The sequence below is a fragment of the Cajanus cajan genome, chromosome 2 (genome assembly GCF_000230855.2).
Source record: "Cajanus cajan strain Asha chromosome 2, NIPB_CcT2T_4, whole genome shotgun sequence".
NCBI classification, from domain to species: Eukaryota; Viridiplantae; Streptophyta; class Magnoliopsida; order Fabales; family Fabaceae; genus Cajanus; species Cajanus cajan.
In genome coordinates this window covers 63,547,742-63,574,585 of record NC_138518.1, presented here as the reverse complement: position 1 = coordinate 63,574,585, position 26,844 = coordinate 63,547,742, and the positions used below count along the sequence as shown (strand labels likewise).

General features: G+C 33.0%; 4 protein-coding genes and 1 pseudogene across 6 annotated transcripts; 2 read left to right on the top strand and 3 right to left on the bottom strand.

Moving 5' to 3' along the window:
• Nucleotides 1–1,624: 1,624 nt before the first annotated feature.
• Nucleotides 1,625–4,548, bottom strand: LOC109817862 (probably inactive leucine-rich repeat receptor-like protein kinase At5g48380; annotated as a pseudogene). The gene is made up of 2 exons (XR_014431651.1): nt 3,606–4,548; nt 1,625–2,726 (listed from the first exon to the last, which is right to left on the bottom strand). The product of XR_014431651.1 is annotated as a probably inactive leucine-rich repeat receptor-like protein kinase At5g48380 (transcript).
• Nucleotides 4,549–12,249: 7,701 nt separating this feature from the next.
• Nucleotides 12,250–15,067, top strand: LOC114914943 (probably inactive leucine-rich repeat receptor-like protein kinase At5g48380). 2 transcript variants are annotated; one of them, XM_083068649.1, is made up of 4 exons: nt 12,250–12,403; nt 12,526–12,789; nt 13,331–13,396; nt 13,610–15,067. In XM_083068649.1, exons 2-4 carry the CDS (start codon nt 12,577–12,579, stop codon nt 14,480–14,482), a joined length of 1,152 nt encoding a protein of 383 aa, XP_082924775.1. In that variant the 5' UTR covers nt 12,250–12,403; nt 12,526–12,576; the 3' UTR covers nt 14,483–15,067. The 2 variants fall into 2 exon arrangements, with proteins under 2 accessions (XP_082924775.1, XP_082924774.1); XM_083068648.1 differs by having other exon boundaries at nt 12,271–12,444.
• Nucleotides 15,068–17,976: 2,909 nt separating this feature from the next.
• LOC145955126 (uncharacterized) lies at nt 17,977–19,804 on the top strand. The gene is made up of 3 exons (XM_083069833.1): nt 17,977–18,069; nt 18,794–19,345; nt 19,592–19,804. Exons 1-3 carry the CDS (start codon nt 17,977–17,979, stop codon nt 19,802–19,804), a joined length of 858 nt encoding a protein of 285 aa, XP_082925959.1.
• A 4,348-nt stretch (nt 19,805–24,152) lies between these two features.
• On the bottom strand, nt 24,153–25,337 carry LOC145955124 (uncharacterized). Its single transcript, XM_083069831.1, has one exon. It carries the CDS (start codon nt 25,335–25,337, stop codon nt 24,153–24,155), a length of 1,185 nt encoding a protein of 394 aa, XP_082925957.1.
• A 26-nt stretch (nt 25,338–25,363) lies between these two features.
• Nucleotides 25,364–26,350, bottom strand: LOC109817874 (uncharacterized). The gene has a single exon (XM_083069830.1). The coding sequence runs from the start codon at nt 26,348–26,350 to the stop codon at nt 25,364–25,366; it is 987 nt and encodes a 328-aa protein (XP_082925956.1).
• Nucleotides 26,351–26,844: the final 494 nt, after the last annotated feature.

Genomic DNA, 26,844 nt, shown 5'->3' with positions numbered 1-26,844 from the left:
AGAATTTAAATAAAAATAAAAAATATTAAAAAGAATACTAATTTATTAATTTTTAACATAATTCTCATTTTTATTTTATAAAAATGTACATATATTGTACATTTTTTAATCATATAAAAATATAGAATTATTAATATATAAGTTAAATACTAGTGGGGTTAAAGATGAATTAGGCATGTTAACCTAACATCCAATGTGTGTCCTATCCTAACTTCATTCCATCAAGTTGGATGGGTTAACTACCTAACTCACCTTGCTAATTAATTTTACTAGTTATTAGATAATTTGACCTAGTGGGTTTAGTCCATATATGTTACTGTTCTTAATATTTTTTATTTAATATAATAACTTAATTAGTCAGGATCTGTTGATGTCAAGTGTAAGTCTAAAAATTTATCGACTTATACCAAATTTTATACATTTAATAATTTTTTGTATAATACAATTGAATTTAGTCAATCCAATCGTTAAATTATATTATATTCAAGGTTATGTATATCAATTTTCATGTGATTACAAAAAAAAATTAGTACATCATCACATTGTTTTATTTTAACACATAATATGATATTTAAAATATGTTTAAATATCCATTTTTGGTTAACATGTCTATAAATTTCAAATCATGTGAAATTTGATCTACAAGATCTTGAGTATAATATCTCATAATTCAACAATTAGATCAATTTAATTTGCATTACACAAAAAGTTATTGAAAGTATAAAATTTGGTATAATTTTTAGACTTACACATGATGTGTCAACACATTCTAACTCTAACTTAATTATCTATTTTCTTGTGTATATATTCAAATTTCAATTATTTAATTAAAACAAAATTACAATAGCACTTAGGAACTAAATGACATTGAGTTACAATTTTAGCAATTAAAATGATAGAGTTGAAATTTTAAGAATTAAAGTGACATTACTCATGCATTACAATTTCAAAGACTAGAAAGGTATTGTGTTACACACATGATTTATGGAACCTATAACATTTCGCATGTGTGCCATGTGTCACATACACTTTCATTAAAGAAAATAAATTTAACTTAATGAAGAGACTAAAATTACAACTATTTAATTAAAACAAAATTATAATAACACTTAGGAATTGAATGACATTGAGTTGGGAGTTTAGTGATTCAAATGATATCAAATTAAAATTTTAAGAACTAAAGTAAATCTTAAATTGAGGTTTCTTAAAATAATAATAATCTATTTTGATAAAATAAAAAAATAAAAAATATTTTAAAGACAAATCTTGAAAAAAATATTATATTTGTATAATTTTTAGAGATCAGTCTCTTAGAGTGAATTTTTAAGAATGTAAAAAACTAACTTTCAAATTATGAAACTTTGAAAAAATATATACATAATATAAAAAATTTTAAAGGAGTCTAAAATGAGAAATTTGTTAATCTAGTATTTGAAGTGGCCATACGAAGATTAAAATGACATGTAGTGACAAATTCAAGGACTAAATTGGTCCATGTAAAATAAATCATTGAATAAATAATTAATCTAACATTTAATTATAAATAAAAAAAATAGTTAGATTAAGATAAGATATGATTTCAGGTCAAAGTCAACTACCAACCTCTTTAAAGATTTTCGTGAAATTACATATAACTTGCTTAATTTCAACCAAAAAAAAGTTTAATTTGATAAGTAATAATTAATAAATATAAAGTGACTTGGACCACCAATCTTAACCTTATGGGACAACAATTAACCAACTATTACAAAACTATTATAAAAGAAGGTCAATATTTAAAATTGAGGGGATGAGTATGCCCGTTGATGTCTTCTATGTCTCAACAATTTTGTCCGTAATTGTAGAAGAAACAGACATGTTGAGTGCGCCGGTACCATCACTGAATTTACGTCGTTCCCCCATATATCGATCATATTGTTATAAACTTCCAGCATCGTTGGCCTTTCATCTGGGAAAGGCCGAACACACTTACAAGCAACTTTGATGAGACTGTAGACCTCATTTTCAAAACCTTCCCCAGTCAGAAACTTATCGATTGCATTATAAAAAATTGAAGGGTTACCAGATAGGTTAAAAGTAGCATTGGATGAACCACACAACTCCTTAAATGTTTTCCCTGTAATTAGCTCCAAAAGCAAACTCCCAAAGTCATAGACATCCTTCTTCCCATCACATGCATAAAACATCGTGTTTGGACCGGGATTCATAAATTTGGCGTGTCCAAAATTGGATATTTTGGGTTCAAAATTCTTGTCTAGCAAGACACACGCGGAACTTATGTTAAGATGCACAACATGCAAATCGCAGGTATGATGGAGCCAGGATAAGCCTCTTGCTACTCCAAGTGCTATTTTGATCCTCTGAGGCCATTTCAATTGAACTTCACTTTCTAAAGGACACAACCATTTTGAAAGCCTTCCATTTGACATGTATTGGTATACCAGGATCCTTTCCCTTCCCTCTACGCCGAATCCAAGTAGGGGAACTATATTTGTGTGTTTGTACTTACCCAGAATCCTTATTTCTAAAAGAAACTTCTTCTTAAATTGTTTAGAACCGGATAGTACTCTCTTAACGGCAAGGTGCCAACGATTTAGTAGCCTTCCCTCGTACATTATTCCAATTTCCCCAATCCCAATGGCATTGTCTATAGAAAAGTTGTCAGTTGCTTCTCTAACTTCATTAAACGTTATCGTGGACTTCATTCTTTCCGTTACTGCAGCAATCTGCTGATGCCAGCACAACAATATATGAACCATTGCTAAAACGTAATTATAATACATTACCACTATACAATACATTGACATGCAACTACTTACTCCACTTTTTTTCTGTTCAGAACAAAATCTTATTTCAATGTTTTTTTCTTTTAAAAATTTTGAAATTCAACTTTGTTCACCCATGCAAAAACTTTTGTCTTATCTCAATCCCTAAAAAAATCATGTTATTTTTTAACCAAACATTTAACATCATATTAACTTAATGCAGACCTGATTAACAGAAAGCCACATCAGTGCACATGTGACAAGTGGGAGGTGGAGTTTCGTCCCAAAAAAAAATTCAAATTTTAATTTTATTTCTTATAAAGTTTAAAGTTTGATTTTAGTCTTCATAAAATTTAAAATTTAATTTAATCCTTAAAAAAATTAAAAATTTTATTTTTGACCTAATAAAATATTATATTTTAACTTTTAATATAACAAGTAATATTAAACTAAAAATAATATATTATTCATAACTTAATAATTTTAATAGAAGGGGTGTGGTTGAGACAGATTTTACCAATTTTATTTCTATACTGTAATCTATATGAAATTTTGTTAAGGTTATTCATGTAAATTTGAATACAATTGATCATCCATCAAGACACATGAGAAAAAATTAGATCATTTCTATTTATTAACGTAATATATTAATATTTGCATTATAAATTATTTATATGCAACCATTATGAATTGAGATATCTTTGTTAGGAATGAGAATATGATACGAAAATTACGAGGAAATAATTTAAAGTTATTAATTTTATCATTAATTAAATCAGTTGTAAATGTTGAAAACAAAAGAAATTTGAAACCAAATGGGTGGTAGGGACTAGACATTACCTCTTTGATTGCCTTCTCTTCACTCTTTAGAAGTAGCAAGTTGTGTGCCTTCCTGGCTGCGATGGAACAAATATGATTGCAGAATTCTTTAGCCTTGTTTCTCTTCTGCTTTGATTGTTGCCATGGTGCACAGTAAGACATGTAATGAAGAATAACCATAGTCACTGTCACTGAAAAAACATAACCAACAACCAGGCCTTGTTTGAATGATCGAGGGAAATCGCTTGAGCGGCAAGGTGGCAAAGGCTCTCCGCAAAGTTTTATTCGGTTATTGGCAAAATCATCCGCAGAAACTAACCCTGGTGGGAACAATGGAACAGGCCCTGATAACCGATTGTTAGAAAAAGAAATCAACTTAATCCTTTGAAGCTGCGCAAGTTCCTGTGGGATGTGACCGCTTAACATGTTGTTATCAAGTCTAAGAATATTCAAGTACGTGCAGTTAGCGAAAGTTGCTGGAATTTCCCCACTGAATTTGTTATATGAGAGATCGATGGTGGTAACGAAAGGGAGGAATGTGAATATATCAGATGGGATGACGAGCAATTCCTAAGGCCACGTGGAAACTCACCCTTCAGCCCCATGTTTGATAGTTTAATACTTAGCACTCTATTCTCATTTTTATTCCAGCATTCAACGCCAGGAAAATCACAAATGAAACCTTCGCTCGTGTTGTTGAAGTTCCATTGTGATAAGTGACTAAACGGGTCTTCCAAGGACTCCTTGATGGATCTTAAGCAGGAGATATCACTGTCGACAGCACGACCTACCATGAAAACACTGAGCAAGGAACACAAGAAGCACTGGATCACTATAGCATCTTTTATTTTAGAAGCCATTTCCGTGCCAATTCAGACACACACTTTATGGGTTAAGAGAAGATGGAAAAGAGGAGAACGATGGGAAAAGGATAGAGAAAAGGAACCATGCTTCAAAGATTTAACCACCCACCACATTTGAACGTAGTTTGCAATTTTATTACTAGTATTTTCTGTTAGTAAAAGTATATTTTTATTATTTTCTTTCGTTAAATTTTCTAATTCTTTATATTTTGCCTTTAATTTCTTCTGATAATTTCATTTATTATTTATTATTTATTATTATTATTATTACCCTCCCAATTTTCCTGGGGCTTTACTCTTTATGTTTACTTTCATTAATGACGAAGCTTCGGGGTAAGGTGTCATAGACCCTTGCGGGCCTTGCCACATGTAAATATTCAATAGATTCATCGAAGTTATTAAATGCGTAGATTTTAGTTAGATGACGAAGACCAGATTAGTCGTAATGTCGCAAGGTTTGACCTTACGATGAATTTTATTAATGCTCAACAACAAAATTTATTATTAGTAATAATTATTTAATGATAATAAATTATAGTTTTTATTTTATTATTTAATAAAAATATTAATGATTAATATATAATAATTACTAAAAATATATTTGTATCGTACTAAAATTTATTATTAGTAATAATTATTTATTATGAAAAATTTAAATTTCACATTAACTAAAATTAAGATAATTAAATAGTATATAAATGAATGTTAACTCTCTCCTTACAAGTTTGTTTTATACAGTTAAGTTATACCTATAATTTACTATTCTAAATTGGTATTAAATTATTCATCATTACCAAATTCAATAATCCTTAAAGATCGATTATTGATAAAATAATTAATTAATTATAAGATAAGATAATAATAAAAATAAAGAAATTAAAAATATATAAGTAGAAGACAACCATCAATAAGATAATTAAAGAGTATTTGTACTCATTTTACAAGTCTCACATCAACTATAAAAAAAATACCTCAAAAAATTATACACTTTTTTTGACCATTATAAAAATTTTACCAACATTTAAAATAATTGTATCTAAATATTTTAGCGACACTACATACATTATAAAAATGCCAATAAAAAATTTTATAACAATTTTTATTACCATTAAAAGTCATATTAATAAATTTCACTAAAACTCTATTTTGTTTTACTGATAGGAAGTATACGACCAACCACATTGATTAATTTGATGCATGCTCCGCATAGTAACCAATCACTAATTTCTTAGAAAAATGTAGTGAGTGAGTAGGACTCTTAAATACAGGAGTTCTACATTTTATTCGGTGCATTCAAGATTAAAAAATGGCAATATCTTTCCTAACACTTTTTTTTCAATACTTTTATTATAGATTGAAATTTAGAAATAATAAACTTTGTTAGATCTTACTACTAAACTTAGAAAGAAATTTATTAAATAAATTAAAATTAGACACAAAATATTTGAAAATTTCAATAAAATTAGAATAATAAAAAAATTCAAAATAATAGGCTAAAGAAAATATCACTAATATTTATCTGCTAAATTTATTAATGAACATTAATAGAATTATATTAAATAAATATAATTTTAATAAATAGTACTTCCTCTATTTCATAATAAGTACTTCCTCTAGACTTGTATATATAAAAAAGTGCTTAAATTTTTTGATTAAAATATAAGCAAATTTCAATTGTTAATTTTATTAAATATTTTCAATTTAAAAACAATCTTATCATAATAAATTAGAACACTATCTATTATGAATGTAGTTAAGGATATTATAGAAAATGTAATGTATATTTTATGTGAAATTGTAAAAATTAAATACATTTAAGAATTTTCTTAATCCATGTAAAATTGATTATTTTTGCTTATATATAGATTCAGAGGGATATCATATGTATTAGAAGAAAAAATAAGTCATAAAATAATTGTTGTATTAATTAGTTTTTCAAAGCAATATTAATTACCTATTTTTTATCTATACTCCTAATAATATTATGTAGAAGATAAAAATAAATCTTTGTGTTGCACCATATTTATAGTTAAGAAGGTAATCATATAAAAAAATTTATAAAATTACTATTTTCTTTCATTCATTTATTAGTTTTTCTTGATCTATGTAAAATTATGTAAAATAATTTAGGATAACAATACGATAAGAGTGTATTATATATCAATTTTTATGTTTAATTATACTTTTTTTATTAAAAAATCAATATAAGGTCAGGTTCTCACTTAAAAGATTTTTTTTTAGAAAAACTAATTCATTCACGAACCAGAAATTAAGGAAGAAAATATTTTCATATCATGGGATACACCAAAGTTAATCTGAGAAGGAAATGCCTCCAACTAGACTTGATCAAAAGAAGAAAATGCTAATTTGGCTAAAGAATTTGTCACTATGTCTCCCCCCTCCCTTTTAGTATGTAACAAAAGAATTTTTTTTTTTGTCAGTAATAATATTGTGTCTCTACAGTCCTATTAAATTGCCCCTACATCGATCGGTAGAGGTTGATCCACACTTAAACAAGATTCAAGGTTTAAATTTTGCCTTGTGTATGCAATCGCGTTAAATCTTGAGATCAGTTATCTCACTTTTTGAAGTGCCTCTAACGTAGCGAGGAGATTAGTCACTGCTATCGACAGTGGATACTCTAAAAACGAAAAAAAAAAAAATTGCCCCCATATACATACATACAACGTCTTTGTTTTTTCTCCAACTATTGACAAGCATTTGGCAATCGGATTCAAAAACAACAGAACTCAACAAGAGTTGATTTGCCAGTTGAATTGTCCATCTGAATGTTATGCCTTCTACGATCACTGGCTGGTAACAGTGAAGATTCTAACTAGTTGCTGAGGCCATGATTTCCCCCAAGTGATTCCTAAAAATAAAACCCAAACCTGTTCCCTTACCTGTCTTGACAGAGGCATCAAAATTGCCCTTAGTAAGCCCACCGGGGTTTCTAAAAGAGTTGAGGTTGCTCTGGAGAAAAATATTTGCAAAGAATGGTTAAATTTACAAAATTTATAATTAATATAAAATTATTGAACAGTATAATATTTAATAAAAGTTACATTGGTATTATTATAACCTTTCTATATATATATATAGACTTCTATCTTGTGCAAGAATAATTTTAGAGACTTTTTTATAGCAAAAAGGTTTGTAAATTTTTTTTTAATTTTTTATTTAATTTAATTTTTATTTATGATAATTATTTATAAATTAAATATTAATATCTTAAAATAATCCAATTCTTATATATTAAATAAAAATCTCTTTCTTACACAAAATATAAATCTTTATCTTGCCAACAGTATTTTTAGAAGTTTTTATTGGACAGGAAGATTTTTAGAATTTTTTTAATTTTTTATTTATTTCAATTTTTATTTATCATAATTATTTATAAATTAGATTTTAATATTTTAAAATAAATTATTAATAAATAAAAATATTATTATATTATAATATAAATTATTTATCATAAATCTAAAATATAATTTATTTATTTAAAATATCTTTTATAAATTTTTTAAATAATACATATTTAAATATAATATTTATTCATATATAATTTATTATAAATTTTAATTATATAATAAATATTTAACATATACATTTCACATATTAAAATATTAGTATATATATATATATAAAGAGTCAAGATCTATTAAGACATATCATTATAAATCTAAAAATTTATATCAAATTTTACATCTTCAATAATTTTTTATAATGCAAATTTAACAAATTTAACCGTTTAATTATGTAATATTATGTATATTAAATTTTATATAATTTCAAAATTATTTAATAATTTATTATTTTTTTATTTTAATGTATATTATAATATTTAATATATTTAAAAATATTTAAATCATGTAAAAATTGAAATACATAATGTAATTAAATTTATATTATAAAAATTATTAAAAATATAAGATTTAATATAAATTGTTAAATTTACAAATGATGTGACACACAATAGTTATAAGGAGAGAATTGTTAATGTGTCTCAAATCTCAACTTGTCAATCCTCCTAACATGATATTCATAAATTTGCTTCGTTTACAAAGGTTAATAATTAATTTTTAATCCCTAAATCAACTATAATAAAATCAATATATATATATATATATATATATATATATATATATAAAGACAAATAACATTGCAAACGTAATCATTTATAGACTTTAAATTAATCATAATGTATTATAAATTATATTAAAAATTAAATAATCAAATATTATGTTTAAAAAGAGAGAAGAATGCAATATCTTCGCATAAAGACTATAAAAACAAAAATAGAATATTTGTTTAAAAAGAATAAACAATGTCATTATCTTTACGGTAATATTATGAAAATATAATGCGGGTCTAGTCACATAATTAGGCATATTTAGATCATTTTTTCATAAATTATCTGAGAATAAAATACTAAGAAAAAATAAAATAAAAGGTAAAATTAAGTTTGTGAAACATGAATGGATTTAATTCTTTATCGTCGTGAATATGAATTTTTTACATTATCATTAATCGGGCAGTAGAGTTAAAAAAATTTATACTAAGATTAATTAAAACTAAACTCAAAACAAATTCCCGGAGAAGTGAGAAGAAGCCCATAAACAGGAACATGTGATGACAGATAATGAAATAGATAATTTAGCTTTTAGACGGAACTCAAATAATCCCAAGTATGTGATCAGCGATAGGGGTTGACCTACGCTTAAATAAGGTCAGAAGTTCAAATCCTGCCTTATGTATGTAGCCGCGTTAAATCTTGGGATTAGCTATTTCACTCTTTGAAGTGCCTCCAATGTAGCGAGAAAATTAATCACGTGGCGGTAAATATTCCCAGGACGAACCAAAAAAAAAAAAAAAAAACCTCAAATCAATTTATATATTTTGGTCATCGGATGATCTCAGAAATTCTTCAGTAAAACAAATTTGGGCTTCATCAAATGTACCATGAAATGGGTTCGTGAGGCTCCGGCTAAGATAACATGGCATGTAGCATGTTGGCCCATGGCATTTTTTTTTCTTGAATGAATAATAAATTTATTATTTCACAATCATTGCAGTTTTTAGTATTTTAAAAAAAATATTACAAAAGAAATGATGTTCTCTCTTTCAATGTAATATTAATTATATTTTTCTTAATCTATCCTTTCATAAATTACTATTATATCTCTATTCCTTATTAATTGTTAGTTTTTTTTAGAAAATAAGTATTTTTATTTATCTATCATTTTTAAAGTTTAAGACTATATTAATTATGATTTAGTCACTTATAATGTTATATTTCGCCTAATTTTTAATTTACACTTACAACTAACATGTATTAAAAAAAAAAAAAAGAGACATAATAAAAAAAATTAAAATCATTGTATGGAAATCAGAAAATTTTATTGTATTATTAATTTTTACATAAAAACCTTAAACGGTTGTTAAAAGGGAAAGGAGGTAGTACTATTTAACTACCACCAATAACAGTAACGCATTTATTGAGAGGGTAAATTATTTTACTAAAATTGTATCAAAAATTGATTTATTTATTGTAGTCCTTAATATCTCTTATATATAAGTAATTAAATATGAACACCAACGCAAACACTTCATTAATATTTTTCATTTTTTATCACATCATATTTATTTTGATACTCATATTTCTCTCTCTTCTATCTATCTCTTAGTATAAACAAGCATCAAGTGTCTACGAAATCAATTTTGAATACGACAATGACATTATTTATTAATAACATAAATCCTACCTACCATTGACAAATATTTCTTTTTCCATGACGACAACTTCTTTGTAAACTTAGCAATTATAGGTTGTTTAGTCTCCATCTTCCTCGAATTAGTGCCAATAGGAACACCTAAATATGTAAAAGGAAAATTTAACCTTTTACAATTTAGTAATTCTACAAATCTAGTAATATCCATATCACTCATCCCTATACTATCTCGTTTGTGTAATTTCTTCCTCAATCAAACTTATATTCTCTTCTTTCTTATCCAAATCATTCATTTCCTTTTTCTAGTTCTTGTATTTTTGTGTTAAAATGGTCCCTATTTCACTTCTTTATCTTTTTTTTTCAATGCCTTTATTTTTTCCTTAAGAATTAATGCTCTTCATCCATGATCTTTCATAGATGACCAAGCATTTATTACAATCTTCTCAAACTCTTTCTCTCCTAGCCAACAATCAAGTATTCAGAATAGCTTTGGTCCCCAATCAATAATCTTGTTTCATAGGATCACATGACAATGATCGAATAATTATTTTATTAATTCAAGTTGATAAATAATTATAAAAGTAATTTATATGTTGATTTAAATTTGTACAATGAAATACTAAATAGTTTTCAAATTTTTTAAAATTTAACAAACTTGATTTATGTATTAAAAACTTTAATTTAATTTAACGGTTAGATCGTTAAAACTCGATGTAAAACAAGAATTATTAAGTAAAGTAAATCTAAAAAGACTTACTCTTAGTATTGTAAGTGGATCCGTCCTATATATATATATATATCAATTTGTTGATACTTTGTAAGCAAAGTTGATGGCGTTTACCATTAAAGCATCTTTCTTTTTCCCTTTTTATTACTTTATTCAAAAGTAAAGATTAAAGCAAGAAGCGTTCACAAGGCCAATGCCAAACAATATTCTAAAAATACTGTTCGAAGAATTCTGTGACTTCCTTTTATCTTTCTTTTACATTACCCCTAATATTTTTATGTGTGCACAAGATTTTTTATGTTGAGTGTAAATTATATCATATTCGTTTTGAATATGAGAAATTTGTCTGTCTCTTAAAATGAAACATTTTTCATATATCATCTCTTACATCAATTACTTTTTCATATTAAACTCATACCAGGCACTTTATAATTTTTAAAAGATTCACTTTCAATAATTAAAAAAAAAACTCTCACTAATTATATACGGACTATACAGTTATCTACTTCAAAATCTTAATATATTTTTTTCTACAACCATTTTCCAAAACCGCTCAAAAATAAATATACAGAGCACCCTACTAGTCATCATAAATAGAAAGGTAGCTAAACATATAAAAGATTAATAATATGTTTGGATGGGAGATTTTAAGAAAACAAATTATTATATTTGGTGAATTTGAAATACTTGGTGGTGAAAAGTTTTGTTTGAATATAAAATTTATAAAGAAATTGAAAATTTAAGTATTTGTGAAGATTATAAAATTTAAGCTAAATATATATTTTTCCTTTATCTTAATGTTTTTATATTTATTTTGGTCTTTTATATATTAAAATATTTATTTTAATTTTTTATTATTTATATTTAGATTAGTATTTTAAAAAAAACAATAATATCTTTTAATTTTTTGACTCAATTTTGAAATAATTTTTAATTAATTTAAGAAGTGAGACATTAATATTAAATTTACCTATATAAAAATTATAAAACTCAACTTCAAATCCAAAAGGACAATAAATATGAAAAACTCATGTGAAAAATATATCTTATAAATAATTAAAAAATAATATATAACATTTTTTGGTTTAAACTTAAGTTGTGATCAATAATTTTTATGTAAATAAATTAAATAAAACATAAAAAAAGAAAAATCAAAATTATTTTTAAAAATTGAAGACAGTGATTGTTTCAAAATGATAAGTTGAACCTAACACTAACGTCTTCAAACCAAATCTACGTCAAAAGGAGAGAAATATGTTTCCGTGTGCACTAACCCAAACATGAACTATTCACGTCAAGTTTGGAACAACTCCAAAGTAGTCAACAAAGTCTAATTCTACGCGTATAGAAGGGTTCATAAATAAACGAATAAGAAAAAACTAACACGTACGTGCAGTACTTACAATTTTTCCACTACATAAGTCAGCTTAATTATATGATACACTCTACGTGCTTTATTTCCGAGCCACCGATCATTCAAGACTAGGGAGTTCTCTGGTGAAATTCCAGCAGATATTTTTTACATCTCCATTTTTTTTGTAATATTCAACTTCTTGGTACATCTATTTTGTAGAATTTTACATATATAGCTAACTAGTTTTTAATGTTTGATGTTGTAGTGAACGGTATCTGTGGTGGACTCTTGATATTGTGTAACTGAAAGTAATTTGATGGAGTCCTCGAACCAATTCCATGAATCATTTCGGCAAGGTCTTACAGCTGGATACGTTTTTGCTGCAACTTTTTTCATAGTTATATACATGTCCTATTGTCTACCAGCACAACTTGTCAAGAACAGAGAAAGTAGAAGGGGTGGTTATAAGAAAGCAACACAGAAGTGTAAATTGCAGCATCCGGAATTGAAACGACAAAAAATCCAAGAGGTTGTCTGTCCCTGTGCATCCCACTGTTTTCACAAACTTTATGTTATTGTATCCAGTATGCAGAAATGCTAGTGTGTCGAATTGTTTTCAAGAAAACATCCAATTTTGCATAGCAAAATATTGTGATTTACAAATTAAAGTGGTTTTTGAAATATAATTGAGAAAGTATTGACCATCTCTACTTATATAAATATAATATAGAGGTTCATTTTAATGTTGAACTAGAAACTCGTAAAGCTTCACCTTGTAACTTTGAATTTAATTTGTATGCTTGGACTTCTTTATAGATTATTATAAGCTATTTTGATAATTAGTCATAGTAATTTTTTATTGATTGGAAAGATGATATTGAATGAATTATTGTGTGGAGTAATTATAATAAAAAAACTTACTTTTTTGAGTAAATAAATCTTATATATATATATATATATATATATATATATATATATATATTTTGTATGAGAATTAAAAAACATTTACGAAATAAGTGCTGTATCGTTGTCATTATTGATAATCTATTGTGTCATATTCATATGGACAGAAACGAAAGAGAGCCAAAAGGATAGCAAAAGATCTACCTGTGGAGTTGCTAGAGAGTAGAATACAGGTTACCTTGATCTTTATATAAAATTTCATTGACCATAATAATAATCCTACCAAATTAAACGCATATATATATATATATATATATATATATATATATATATATATATATATATATATATATATATATATATATATATGTATATGTATTCCATTGGAATTGACTTATTGTCTTTAATTTGTTATACTATTTTTCTGGGGTGAATTACAAATACAGATCCATGAAATTGGATGGTTGACTTGTACGACCTTCACAGAACTGTGTGTTGCAACCAAACACTTTAGCAAGGACAATGCCTTTGGTGTGGGAAGTACGGGGACAATGTACAAGGCAACACTTCCCAACGGTTGGTTCTTCGCAGTTAAGAGACTCTATGATTCTGAGTATCTTATAAGAAGTTTCGAGTTAGAAATAATGATGGGGAGGTACAGTCACAGAAACATAGTGTCCCCGATCAGTTTCTGCATAGAGAAAGAAAGAAATGAAAGAATTTTGGTGTATCATTACATGCCAAATGGAAGTCTTTCTGATTGGTTGAATCATACGACAACATTAGGGTGGCATGTGGTTATTAGGATTGCATTGGGGGTTGCAAGAGGTTTATCTTGCCTTCATCATAGCTTACATATGGTTCATCTAAGTATTGCCCCCGAGAGTATTTTGTTAGGAAACAATTTTGAGCCAAGAATATCTAATTTTGGAAGTGCCATGTTCATGAACTATGATCTAGGCCAAAACGTTGGATTTGAGAAGAAGGATGTGTACGACTTTGGAACTTTGCTTTTTGAGGTTATTAGAGGGAAATCATTTGGCCAGACACGTAAATGTTTGGGCAATACTAATGATGGCCCTTTTGCGACTTACACTTATGCTACTAATCTGTTCGAGGACCCTTTTGGCTTCTATGATGTTATGGATAAATCTCTAAAGGAGATAGAGTTTGAAGATGAGGTTTCTGCTTTACTCAAAGTTGCATGTGACTGTGTTCATCCTTCTCCTTGTAAAAGGCCCACGATGCTTGAAGTATACAGCAAGATGAGCAACATATGGGAGAGAGATGGCATTTTTGAAGATTCTTTGATGCCCTAGTGTTTTGATTATCTTTTTTATTAAAATGTGGGGGACCAAACCAAATCCACTAAAGAAATACAACAATTCAAGGAAGTAAAAATTAAAAGAATGAAATAAAAGTTGAAGGAATTAAAATGGAGACAGAGGTTACTAAGAGTATAATTGAAACAACCAAGTCAAAGCTTTTAAAGATCCAGAATAAAAGCTTCATGAAAATTTGGTGGACTTGACGGCTCTAGACTGAATTCTAGATACCAAATCAGCTGCTAATTGTTTCTTCTTCTTTTTTTTCTTTTTTTCTGACTTTTGGAAGCTACTTGTTGCAAAGGTTGATCCTCCTTAAGAGCAGTTCAATCAAATCAACTGGGTTGCAAGAAGATTGAATGAGCTAGTGTTTTGATTATGTATTCCACAAACATATTTAGATGAAATGATTTAAAACAATAATTCAATGACACCAACTTGGAACTCAATTGGCAGTCACAATATCTTTTCTCTAACTTGACCTTGCTTTTTTTTGAAGCTTGGTCTCTATCTTGTTAGATGTATTGTTATGTAAATCAGTTATGGAAATAGAACATGTGCCCAACATTATTTTGTATCTTTCTACTTCTAATCAATTTCATAGTAGTGATTTTCTCTTCTCTCTCGTGTCTCTTGACTGAATCATGTTTCATAACATATTTTATAGACTAAGCATACGCATAGCCTGATTTTCATATTTAAAATTAAATTGGCCAACTTATTGTGTAATTTCATTTTTTATGAGTTTATTAATTGTTCACCAATCTAAAACCCGAGTAATTAATATGTTTGAAAAATAATATTATTATATATTATTGAACCGATTCAGAACATATCTCTTAATTAAAAAAAATGCTATACGCAATTTTCAGAACATAAAGCCTTTTAAGAGTCGTTTTTTTGTGAATAATAAGGTTCTGTTGAAATGAGTCGATGCATGACCACAATATAAGTTAAAATCGTTGTACTCGTTTACGATTCAGAACATATCTCTTACTTTCATAAATGACGAAGCTTGGGGTGTGGTGTCGTAGACCCTTACTCCTATTGCCACATGTAAATATTCAATAGATTCATCGAAGTTATTAAATGCGTAGATTTTAGTTAGATGACGAAGACTAGAATAGTCGTAATGCCGTAAGGTTTTGATCAACGGGGAGTATACGCCCGATCACATTGATTGTTGTGGAACGAGGAGACTTTGATTGACTTGACTTGATGCATGCTCCGCAAAGTCCACCAAACACTTTCTAAGAAAAAATGAAGTGGAATGAGTGAGTAGGACTCTTTCAAATACTTTTTTATTATAGGTTAAAAATAACAAATTTTAATGAATGTTACTAAATTTGAAAAAAAAAATATTAAAAGAATACGAGACTTACAAAATTTATAATTTTAAAATAAATTTAATTCTGCCAAAATTTGATGCGAGAATATTAATAAGAAATTATTAAAGAAAATATCACTAAAATTATTCTTCAAAAGTCATTGTAAAAATTATAAGAATTATTTAAAGTAAATATGATTTTAATGAATATTGTTCATGGTCTTGATTATAAATAAAATAAGACAAATCATAAAATCAAGGAAAATGATTAAGTTGATTATTTTTAACTAATTTTATCATAAAAATTAAATTTTATTTTAAAAATATTATTTACTTTAAGTGATTGTGATATTTAATATTAATTAGTGAGTGGATATATAAGAAATAGAATTAATAAGAAATTAAAGATATAAAAAAATAATTCTAAGTAACTTTTAAGACTAATAATTGTTGTTTATAATTAGAATTAAAGAAAAATTCATATTTGTTTTTTTTTTTTTGAGGAGAATAAACTTAACTGATATCATTCAAAATAAGAGGTGCAATACATGTTGGGATAAAATCATAAACGTGGGAGCTAGCATAATATCTTGACACCCTAGCTAAGGAGTGAGCGACATGATTTGCTTGTCTCCGGATGAACCAAAATTCATATTTGTTATTTATAATAAGAATCAAAATAATATTATATACTCTCTCCTTCTTATAATAAAATCATATTAAAAAAAATTTTAAAATAAGTATCATACTAATTTTTTAATATAATAATTTTTTTTTTCAAAATAAGATTCGGTACAAATTTGAATTAGACATAAACATGTTATTTTGCTGAGTTTTAATGAATCAACAAAGTAAATACTTTTCTGAAGTTGCATTGTTTTAGTTAATTATTAACAACAATCATAAACTAATATTATGCATTAAGTATTACTTGTTTGACTTAAATAATTGTTAATCTATATTTATCAATATTATATATATGAGGAGAGTTATAATAACACCGGTGTAACTTTTACTAAGTATTATATCATTCAATAACTTTATATTAAATGTAAATTTTGTAAATCCAATCGTTAGATTGAAAGTTTATATCACTTTATATGTTTATATCAAATTTTGTTAAAATTGAACAAGAACTTGAAAGTAATTAAAGTATTCATATTTTAGTATATTTTGAAATATATATTACGTCAATTTTGTTTTATAAGAATGAAGTATCAAATCATCTTGGATTAATATAAAATTTTGTATATATAATCTAAGAATAAAGAACTTTCAATCTAACGGTTAGATTTACAAAATTTATAATTAATATAAAATTATTGAGTGATGTAATACTTAATAAAAGTCATTGTCATCAATATTAAAATAATATATATATATATATATATATATATATATATATCGCTGAAGCACCTGCGGATTAAATTTATTAAACGTGCATGAAATTAATTCTTTGTCATCGTGAATCTGAAATCTTTTACATTATTATTAGGGATGGCAAAATGGGCTGTGGCCCGCGGGCCCGCGCGCTGGCCCGCCAATTTTTGACTGGCCGGGCCCATCATTTCAGCCTGCCAACCCGCCAAGCCCGCCCCGCCAATCCCGCCAACCCAGCGGGCCAAATAGCGGGCTGGCCTGTCACAACCCGCCAACCCGCATAGGTGAAGAGATTAGGAGAGTCTGTTTCAGCCAACCCACATATGATTGGGCTTTAGTATGAATAAAATAATAGGCTTTATATATATATATATAAAAAAAAAAATCAGGCCCAACAGGTAAAGAGATTAGGAGAGTCCGTTTCAGCCAAAACCCTAAATCAATTCCATTCCAACCACGGACACCGAAGAGCACCTTCACTTTCTACTTGGCTTCGTCCAGAACAAGGAGGCATTACGCGTGCGTGTAAAACAAGTGATTCCGTGCTGCGTCTTGCCTATTTATTATTATTACCATTTCTATTTTTTTTCTAATTTTTCCAATGATGCGACAGTGAATATAATGATAAGAAAGTTTGTTTATGAAAAACCCCACCGTTTATGAAAAACCCTACCGTTTTCTAATTTCTACTAAAAACTGCATTTAATTTAATTTATCAAAATTTCAAAGCCAAACCTGCTCAGGGGTGAGGGTGAAAGGTTTGCCTCCAACAGTAAACGTGATGTTTGGCAACAGAGAAATGCTATTACAGTTTACTACTGATTCTCCATTTGGATCTTTGGGCAGCATGGTTCAAAAGGCCTACCTTGCTTACGTAAATTATTTTTTCCATTTTTTTGCAAATTATTTTTTGGGTATATGGGCTAGCCCGCCAACCCATCCTTAGACGAGGCGGGCCAGCATTTTCAACCCGTTTTTCATTGGCGGGCCAGCCCGACCCAGCCTGTTTTTGGCGGGTCATTGGCGGGGTGGGCCAAAACGGGGCGGGTTAGCCCGTTTTGCCACCCATAATTATTATTAATCATGCAATAGAGTTAAAAAAAATTATACCGAGATTAATCAAAATTAAACTCAATAAATACCCGGAGAACAATCATATAAACAGAAATGATGATAGATAATCAAATAGATAATTTAGCTTTTAGACAGACCTCAAATCTATATGGAGTTTTGCCATTCTTGTGTAAAACAAATTGGGCTTCATCAAATATACCCTCAAATGGGTTCGTGAGACTCGGGCTAAGAGAACATGGCATATAGCATGTTGGTCCATGGTACGTCTTCATTATTCATTCAGCAGAGTTACTATCTACACCCTCTCCTTCCCATAGTCACTGCAGTTTAATATTTGGAAAATGTAATAAATGAATGATGTTCTTATTTTTTTTAATGAAATATTAATTATTTTTTTAGTTCATTTTTATATAAACTAATTAATTATCACAATTAATCGTAACACATTATTAAGAGAGTGAATTATTTTAATAAAATTGTAAAAAAAATTTATTTATTTATAATTGTTTTTAATATGTGTAAAGGTAATTAATTCCTTGTATGGAGATCATTTGTCCTTTTCAAGTGGGTCAAGGGTGAAAGGTTCTAGATGGTGGGCTGACTTGTGTAGCATTGAAAATGATAATTTGGTTACCAACAATTGGATGACAAATAGGTGTAGAAAGGTGGTTGGGAAAGGGAAAAATACATATTTCTGGGAGGAAGATTGGTTGCAAGGAGGTAGGTTGTCACAAAGGTATAATAGATTGTATCTCATTGTAGAAAATAAGAAAGCTAAAATCTCAGATTTGTTAGTTTGGAGGAATGGAGGCCCTGAGTGGTGTTGGAGATGGCGTAGAGAGTTATTTCAGTGGGAAGAAGATCTATTGAATTCTATTACAACAGAAATCAGTGAGCTAAATCTAAAGGTTGAAGTAGAAGACCGTTGGAGTTGGACTGCTGATCCCAGTGGTATTTACTCTGTCAAGTCTGCATATAAGGAGATTAGAAATGAAAGGATTTTTGCATCCAATAAAATCTTTTCAAAAGTATGGTCGCAAGTAGTTCCAACAAAGGTTACAGCTTTCGCTTGGAAGGTAATTCTTAACCGAGTTGCTACTAAACACAATTTGTTTATTAGAGGCATCTTGAACAGTTCACAGGTCGAGTGCTCTCGCTGCACGGGCCACATGGAGACTATATCACATATATTTTTTGAGTGTCATGAATCTTTTCGAGTTTGGATGGAATGTTTTAACTGGTTAGGTGTTAGCACGGTTATGCATAATAATTGTGCAATGCACTTGGAACAATTCTCCGGTCTTTCTTTTTGTAACTCTCAGAAAAAGGATTGTTGGATATCTATTTGGTTAGCCATCATATGGACAGTGTGGTTGGCTAGGAATGAAGTGGTCTTTTCTTCCACTCAAATATCTGCAATGGAGATGGTAGATTTGGTTAAAATTAGAACCTGGAACTGGTTAAGGACAAGACATAAAGATTTTAGGTACGACTTTGCTTCTTGGTCCATGAATCCAGCAGCTTGCCTCACCTAGATAAATGTATTCAGGTAGTAAACGAGTCTATTAGAGAAATCTGATTCTGCAATTTTTATTTCAATGTTGTGGGCTGGTTGTGATGGTCTAGCTTAGGTTCTTTGTTGTGAAACGGTATTTTTAGTTCACATGTGGTATTTTGTAATGGGTTGGAGTACCCCTTGTACTTCCTTTATTTTCAATTATTTGGATTATCAAAAAAAAAAAATGTGTAGAAGCTTTAAATAATAGTACCAAGAAAGTATATATTAAAATTAGTTTAACCACTAGAGTTAGTTTAATAGTTGGGTGGGGAGGGGTTGGAGTAATTAGAAGCATGAGAACCTAGATTCAATCTTCATTGTGACCATCTTTGTAATCTTTCTTATCTTTACCAAATATATATATATATATATATATATATATATATATATATATATATATATATATATATATATATATATATATATATATATATATATTAGTTAGGAGTGAATAAATATGAATAACTAGAGCTGTCAAAATGGGCTCAGCCCGGTGAGCCAATCCAGCCCACCACGGATTTGAGTCGGGTTGGGTCAAGAAAAATTTAAAAATTTTAGTACGAGCCAATTTTGAACCCGGCTCACCCGGGTTGAACTTGTGGTGAGCCGGGCTGGCTCACCAACCCGTAATAAAAACACAATAGTTATTGGGCCAATGTGTATGTGTAGATGCAGCCCAATAGGATTTCAATTTCAATCAGAATAATTTCAATGCCTCTCACTTTCATACCCTCTCACACGCAGCCACCACACCGCACCATAGCTGCCACCGCACTACACCATAGCTACCACCGCACCGCACCATAGCTACCACTGCACTGCACCATAGTTGTCGCCGCACTGCATCATAGCTCCCACCGCACCACAAGTACCAAGCCCCACCGCGCACGTCATGAGCCACCGCGCTCATCGCGAGCCACCGCACGCACTGCAAGCCACCGCGCCACTGTGCACACTGCCAATCGCGAGCCACCGCGCGCATCGTGAGCTACCGCACACATCGCGAGCCACCGCGCACCACCACCCCGGGCCACCTCACAGTCTCGCACTGAACACCAACGCGTTTAGTTGTATATTAAAAAAATTATATTTTTTTAAAATTATGTGAGCCAACCCGTTTAACCCACCAACCCATGGTGGGTCGGGCCGGGTTCAAATTTTTTGAGCTCACTAATAAATGAGTTGGGTTGGGTTGGCCCACCAAATGATCAATTCATTGTGGGTCGGGCCGGGCCAGGTTACCCATTTTGACAGCTCTATGAACAACAATGCAAATACCTCATTAATATTTTTCATTTTTTTTATCACATCATTACTCGTATTTCTCTCTCTTCTATCTATCTCTTAAGGATGTTTAATATACGGAATGTGTTTACCTTTTTAAGAATCTTAAATTGGGGGAATCTTATTTTTACAGTTTTTTTTGGTAAAGAATGAAAACTAAAACAGCAGACAACTCAAGACATAGAGTCTCTTCCTAATGGTAATAGGATAAAATCAGGAGGACCCCTCCAAAATACATTAGAACCTATGTTCCGTACACCCCAATTAGCAAGCGTATGAGCTACTGAATTCATCTCCCTAGGAATATGACTTACGTAAACTCCCCAGTCCCTAGCTATCATGCACTTAATACGACGAATAACATCATAGTGCTTATGCAGATAATCCCTATCCATTGTCTGGTCTTGAAATAGTGTAACTACTCCCAGGCAATCACATTCGCAACTCACCTTCCGAAACCCACCTTCCTAACAAACCGATAATCCCTCCTCCAAAGCCAACAGCTCCGCACGTAGCGCATCACCATGTCGAACTCCACGTGAGAAGCCTCCCCGCCACATACCTGCCCAATCTCGAATTACTCCCCCCAGCCCCATAGCAGAACTCTGACTCAACCAGCTCCCGTCCGTGTTTAGTTTGACCCACGGGTGCTCCGGAGGCCTCCAAAGTGATTGCTCCACCCATAAACGCCTCCTAACGTTGTACACACTGTTCTCCACCGTAGACATTAGCACCTTCCGACGGACCGTCGAGATCGTCCACAGTTCGCCGTTAAACAACATGTTATTCCTAAACCGCCAGACCCACCACAAGGTAATGGAGAGCTTAACGGCATCCTTGTGCAGAATAATCCCCTTCAGCTATTGGAAGCAATCCATTACAGAGAAGGACCAACCCACACTGGCCCCACCAGACAACAGTGCCTCCCTCGAATACGGGCAATCACGAAGAGCATGTAAAATAGTCTCATGAGGGCAAGAGCAACGCGAACACGCACCAGACTCAGCCAACCTCCTATCAGCCCGAACCTGATTCTTTGGAAGGGCTGAATGAAAGCATTGCCACAGAAAGAACTTAACCTTCTCAGGGAGCATTAACTTCCAGAGCTTCTTCCAAACTTCATCCCCTTCTGTTGTCAAACATGTAGTCAGGAAACGATACCCAGACGCCGCTGTATAGCAACCCGAGCTGTCACCCCTCCAAGCAAAATGATCCAGCTCCAAAGAAGAGGTGGCAACAGTCAACCGCTGGACTGAATGAATCAGTTCCGCCGGAATAGCAGTATACAAGGAAGTGAAGTCCCAATGTCCGCTAACCCAACAGTCTGCTACCGTTCTGTTAGTGTCTGCAATATGAACAAAAGGAACTCTCCCGCACCAAAGCCCAGCACCTGACCAGTCCGTGTACCAAAGAGATGAAGCACCAGATCCTAGATGAGGCTCGAATCCCTCACGAAGGGAAGGAAGGACCTTAATAAGACTTGACCAGGTTGGAGACGCACCCCGCCTATTTTGCGCACACAGGATAGATTCTCCATGTAGGTATATATTGCTGAGTATATGAACCCAAGGCTTCTGTGGAGCCGTAAGGAGATCCCAAATTAACTTTCCAAGGAGTGACACATTCACCCTTCGCGCCTCCCTAACCCCTAGGCCACCAAACGTCAAGGGTTGAGTAACCACATCCCAACTCACTGGGGACCAAAACCGTGCGCAATCAGACTTTGCCCAGAGCATGCGGCGACAAGCCTGATCAATTCTATTGCACACTGCTTGAGGAAGCCACAATGTTTGCATGCTATACACTGGGATAGAGCAGATAGTGGACTTCACGAGACACAACTTACCGGCCTTGTTAAGAAGCTTGGACTTCCAAGCCGCAAGTCTACCCTGGATCTTATCCATCACATCATAAAAATCTGCGCACCTCGGCTGCCCATGAGTCATGGGAACCCCCAAATACTTCCCAATCCGATTTGTGTGGCCAATCCCCAGCAATCCCTCTAACGTTTCAATTCTCCTCTGAGAAACCCTTCTCGAGCTCACGAACTTAGACTTAGTCAAATTGACTTTCAAGCCTGATGAGCGCGAAAACTCCTCCAATACTGACGCCACCAAACGAGCTTGGTCCTCTGAAGCGTGACAAAATAGCAAAATATCATCAGCAAAGAGAAGGTGTGAAAGTGGTAACCCCCCAGGGGATAGCTGAATCGGTTTCCACTGACCCGCCTGTAGCATCTCAGAGATCCTAAGGGCTAGCCGCTCCATGCAGAAAACAAACAGATATGGAGATAATGGGTCTCCCTGCCGAAGGCCACGAGACGGAACAAAGGACGGTAGTGTGCTTCCATTCCAAAGAAGTGAAATTTTCGAATTCTTCAACCCCCACATAATGAGTTGGATTGTGACGGTTGGGAACCCAAACTACGCTAGCGTCGACTCCAAGAAATCCCACCTGACCCTGTCATATGCCTTTTCAAGGTCAATCTTTAACGCCAATGACCCCACACCTGAGCCTTCCTTCCGTACGAAATGGAAGGCTTCTTGAGCAATAATACTATGATCACGAGTCCCCCTCCCAGGGATAAAACTGCCCTGGAAAGGACCAATGACATCCTGCAGGAAGGGTCTAAGACGAGCCACTAACACTTTAGAGATAACCTTCCAGGCCACATTACATAAGCTTATTGGACGAAAATCTTTAAGGCTAACTGGATGGTCCACCTTTGGAATTAACACCATTTGAGTCTCCAATAGCGATACTTCCGAGAACCCAAACCGAAAAGCATCTTTCACCGTACGCCATAACTCATCACCCACAATAGGCCAATATTGCTTGAAAAAGAACGGTTGAAACCCGTCCGGCCCTGGTGCCTTGTACGACTTCATGCTCATCACCGCCCGACGAACCTCCTCCTTCGTGACTGGGGCAGTTAAGGCAGATTGAGCCTCAACTCCCAAGCCAGGTGGAACCCCATTAAGCATGTCTAGAGATTCTTGGTCATTATTAATCAAGAAAAGATCTATATAGAACCGGACTGCCTAAGTTTTCAACACCTCAGGATCCATGTGCCAAGACCCATCTGGAAGAAACAACCCCTGGATTTTATTCTTCCTCCTCCTCACAAGAGTTTGAGCATGGAAGAAGGACGTATTACGGTCCCCAAACCTCACCCACTTCTCTCTAGATTTCTGAAACCATAAAAACTCCTCCTGAAGACAAGTTTCGTCTAACTCCACCTGAATGGCCTTTTCTAAGCGCGACAGGCTATCAGATTCCCCTATCTCGAGTTGTAATTGTACCCCTTTAAGACGTCGTTGTAGAGCCTTCTTTCTAGTAATGATATTTCCAAACACCTCATGATTAAACTTGATGGCATCCACACGAATAGCTTGTAACCCACTAGCAAGGGTCAGTGTATTCCGGCACCACGCCTCCCTAACAACTCGCTCAAAATCTTTATGGGTAGCCCATGCAGCTTGGAAACGAAAGGGTCGATCGTGAGAGTTGTCCCTTGAGCCTTCCCGCCGCAGTAGAAGAGGGCAATGGTCAGAATAGACCCTGCACAGATTCTCATCATATGCTTCCGGAAACATAGCTTGCCATGCAACATTACACACCACACGGTCTAACCGCTTAGCCAGTACCACTCCATGTTGATTACGATACCATGTAAAACGAAGACCCTTGGCCCCCATGTCAAGAAGGTTGCAATCATTCAAAACCTCCAGAAACTGTGAAGCCCTTGATACCGAGAAACGACCACCCCTACACTTTGTTGACAACATAATTTCATTGAAGTCCCCAAGCACTAGCCATGGCAACTTAATCCGCCCCCCCAATTCCCGGAGATGAGCCCATACTTGCTGTCTGAGGTCCACCCGAGGATTAGCATAAACGGCCGTACACACCCAGCTCTTACTTCCTTCCACAACCTTAAACGAGATAGCCTGAGGGTGAGAGGCAAACTCAGATATGTTGGCAGAGCACGATCCCGCCATCAAAACCCAAATACCTCCTGAATGCCCCGTAGCCTCCTCGCTATAACACAACTGATAGTCCATCTTCCTCCAAAAGGATTCCACCGAAGAAAACTGGCAATGAGTTTCCAAAACAATAAAAAAAGACGGGTGGTGGAGCCTTACCAACTCCGAGACCCTCCTTTTACCTTTGGCATTCACAGCCCCTCTAATGTTCCAACTCACAATGTTAAAATGTGTAGTCATTAATAACAGCAAGATACGACATATACTCAAACCATCATGGTCTCCAATGGCTGGTCGTATTGCATGATATCCTCCTCCCCCTGAACCTCTCTTACGTTGTCCTCGGAATCAATATTTACGTTGATTGTACACCCCGTTTGAAGCACACTTATTGCCGTACGCTGCCTACCATCTTGCACAATGCGTGGGTCTCCGAGATGAGGGCTGTTGCGCTGGCTTCGGTCCTTAATCACGTTCGAAGCTGCTAAAGCAGACTCGCCAGCTGGAACGGGCTGTGGGTGCGCACCTAACTCCCCCCTTCTGCTACGTTTCTTCCGATCTTGCGTGGAGCCCATGCAGTTCTGATTCGTAAGCATCCCGTGGCCCCCATCAGGAACTAACGAGCCAAGTGCATGCTCCTGTTCACGTGGAGACTCTCTCGGCTCACGTGGATTTTTAAATCCTGCACGTGTCTCCGCCATATTGTGAACACTCCTCTTCGAATAACCTGGCACAATATGATGTTGCTCCGTGAATGCCTCACTCCCATTATGAGCGGAAGATCTGCCCTTGCTCAACGGTTTCACGAGATTCGATTTCTGATTCCTCTGTTTCACAATCAACCAATCTCCATGCGGATCAGGCGCGACAGCCCCCCTGACACGCGGAACAGATTCCTCACCTGTTGGAGCAGCAGAATCTGCACCATGCAGTGGATCCCTTGGCGGTTGATCCGTGTTATCCTTCTCACCCACGCTAGTTGCCGTTACCTCAGACCTAATAACATGCGGGAAATTCCGTAGAACATGCCCATAACAGCCGCACGAGGAGCACAACAAATGTAGACCCTCATATTCCACATTATACCACACACCATTGAGGAAGAATCTTCCTACGACTGGCTCCTCTAAATTGATCTCGACACAGACCCGTGCAAACCTACCTCGAATCATGTTCAGGGTATTAAGGTCAACCTTGACTGGTTTCCCAATGGCTGAGGCAATTGTTAGGAGAACACTCTCATCATAGAACATAACTCCGAGACCTGGAAACCGGATCCAGACAAGAGTACTGTCGACCTTTGTTGCTGATGCAACGAACTCCGGGGACCATGGTCTCACAATTAGATAGTGGTCAAAGAGCATCCACGGCCCCCATGCATGACCCGATCCCTATTTGCTTCCAGGTCAAACTTCACCATGAAATACCCATTTGACACGTCCAGCAACTCGAAACCTCCTTGAACCTTCCACAAAGTAGGCAGCCGGTCCCGCAAGGTTAAGAACCCCACCTCTTTCCCTAGTAGCTTGATCACTAGACATTGTTCCCATGGTTCACACAACTTTTTAAGGGTGGGTGTCTTAATGCTAAATTTGGGTAGCAACCGATCTCCACCCTCAAATTCTAGCGTCATCGCCCCCTCCTGAATAAGATCTCGAACAATCGGCCGCATAGCCGGAGCACCCAGTACCTTCTCCTTAAAGGTCATTGTCTGACCCGTCTTAAGACTCCCAACGCCCCCATCCGA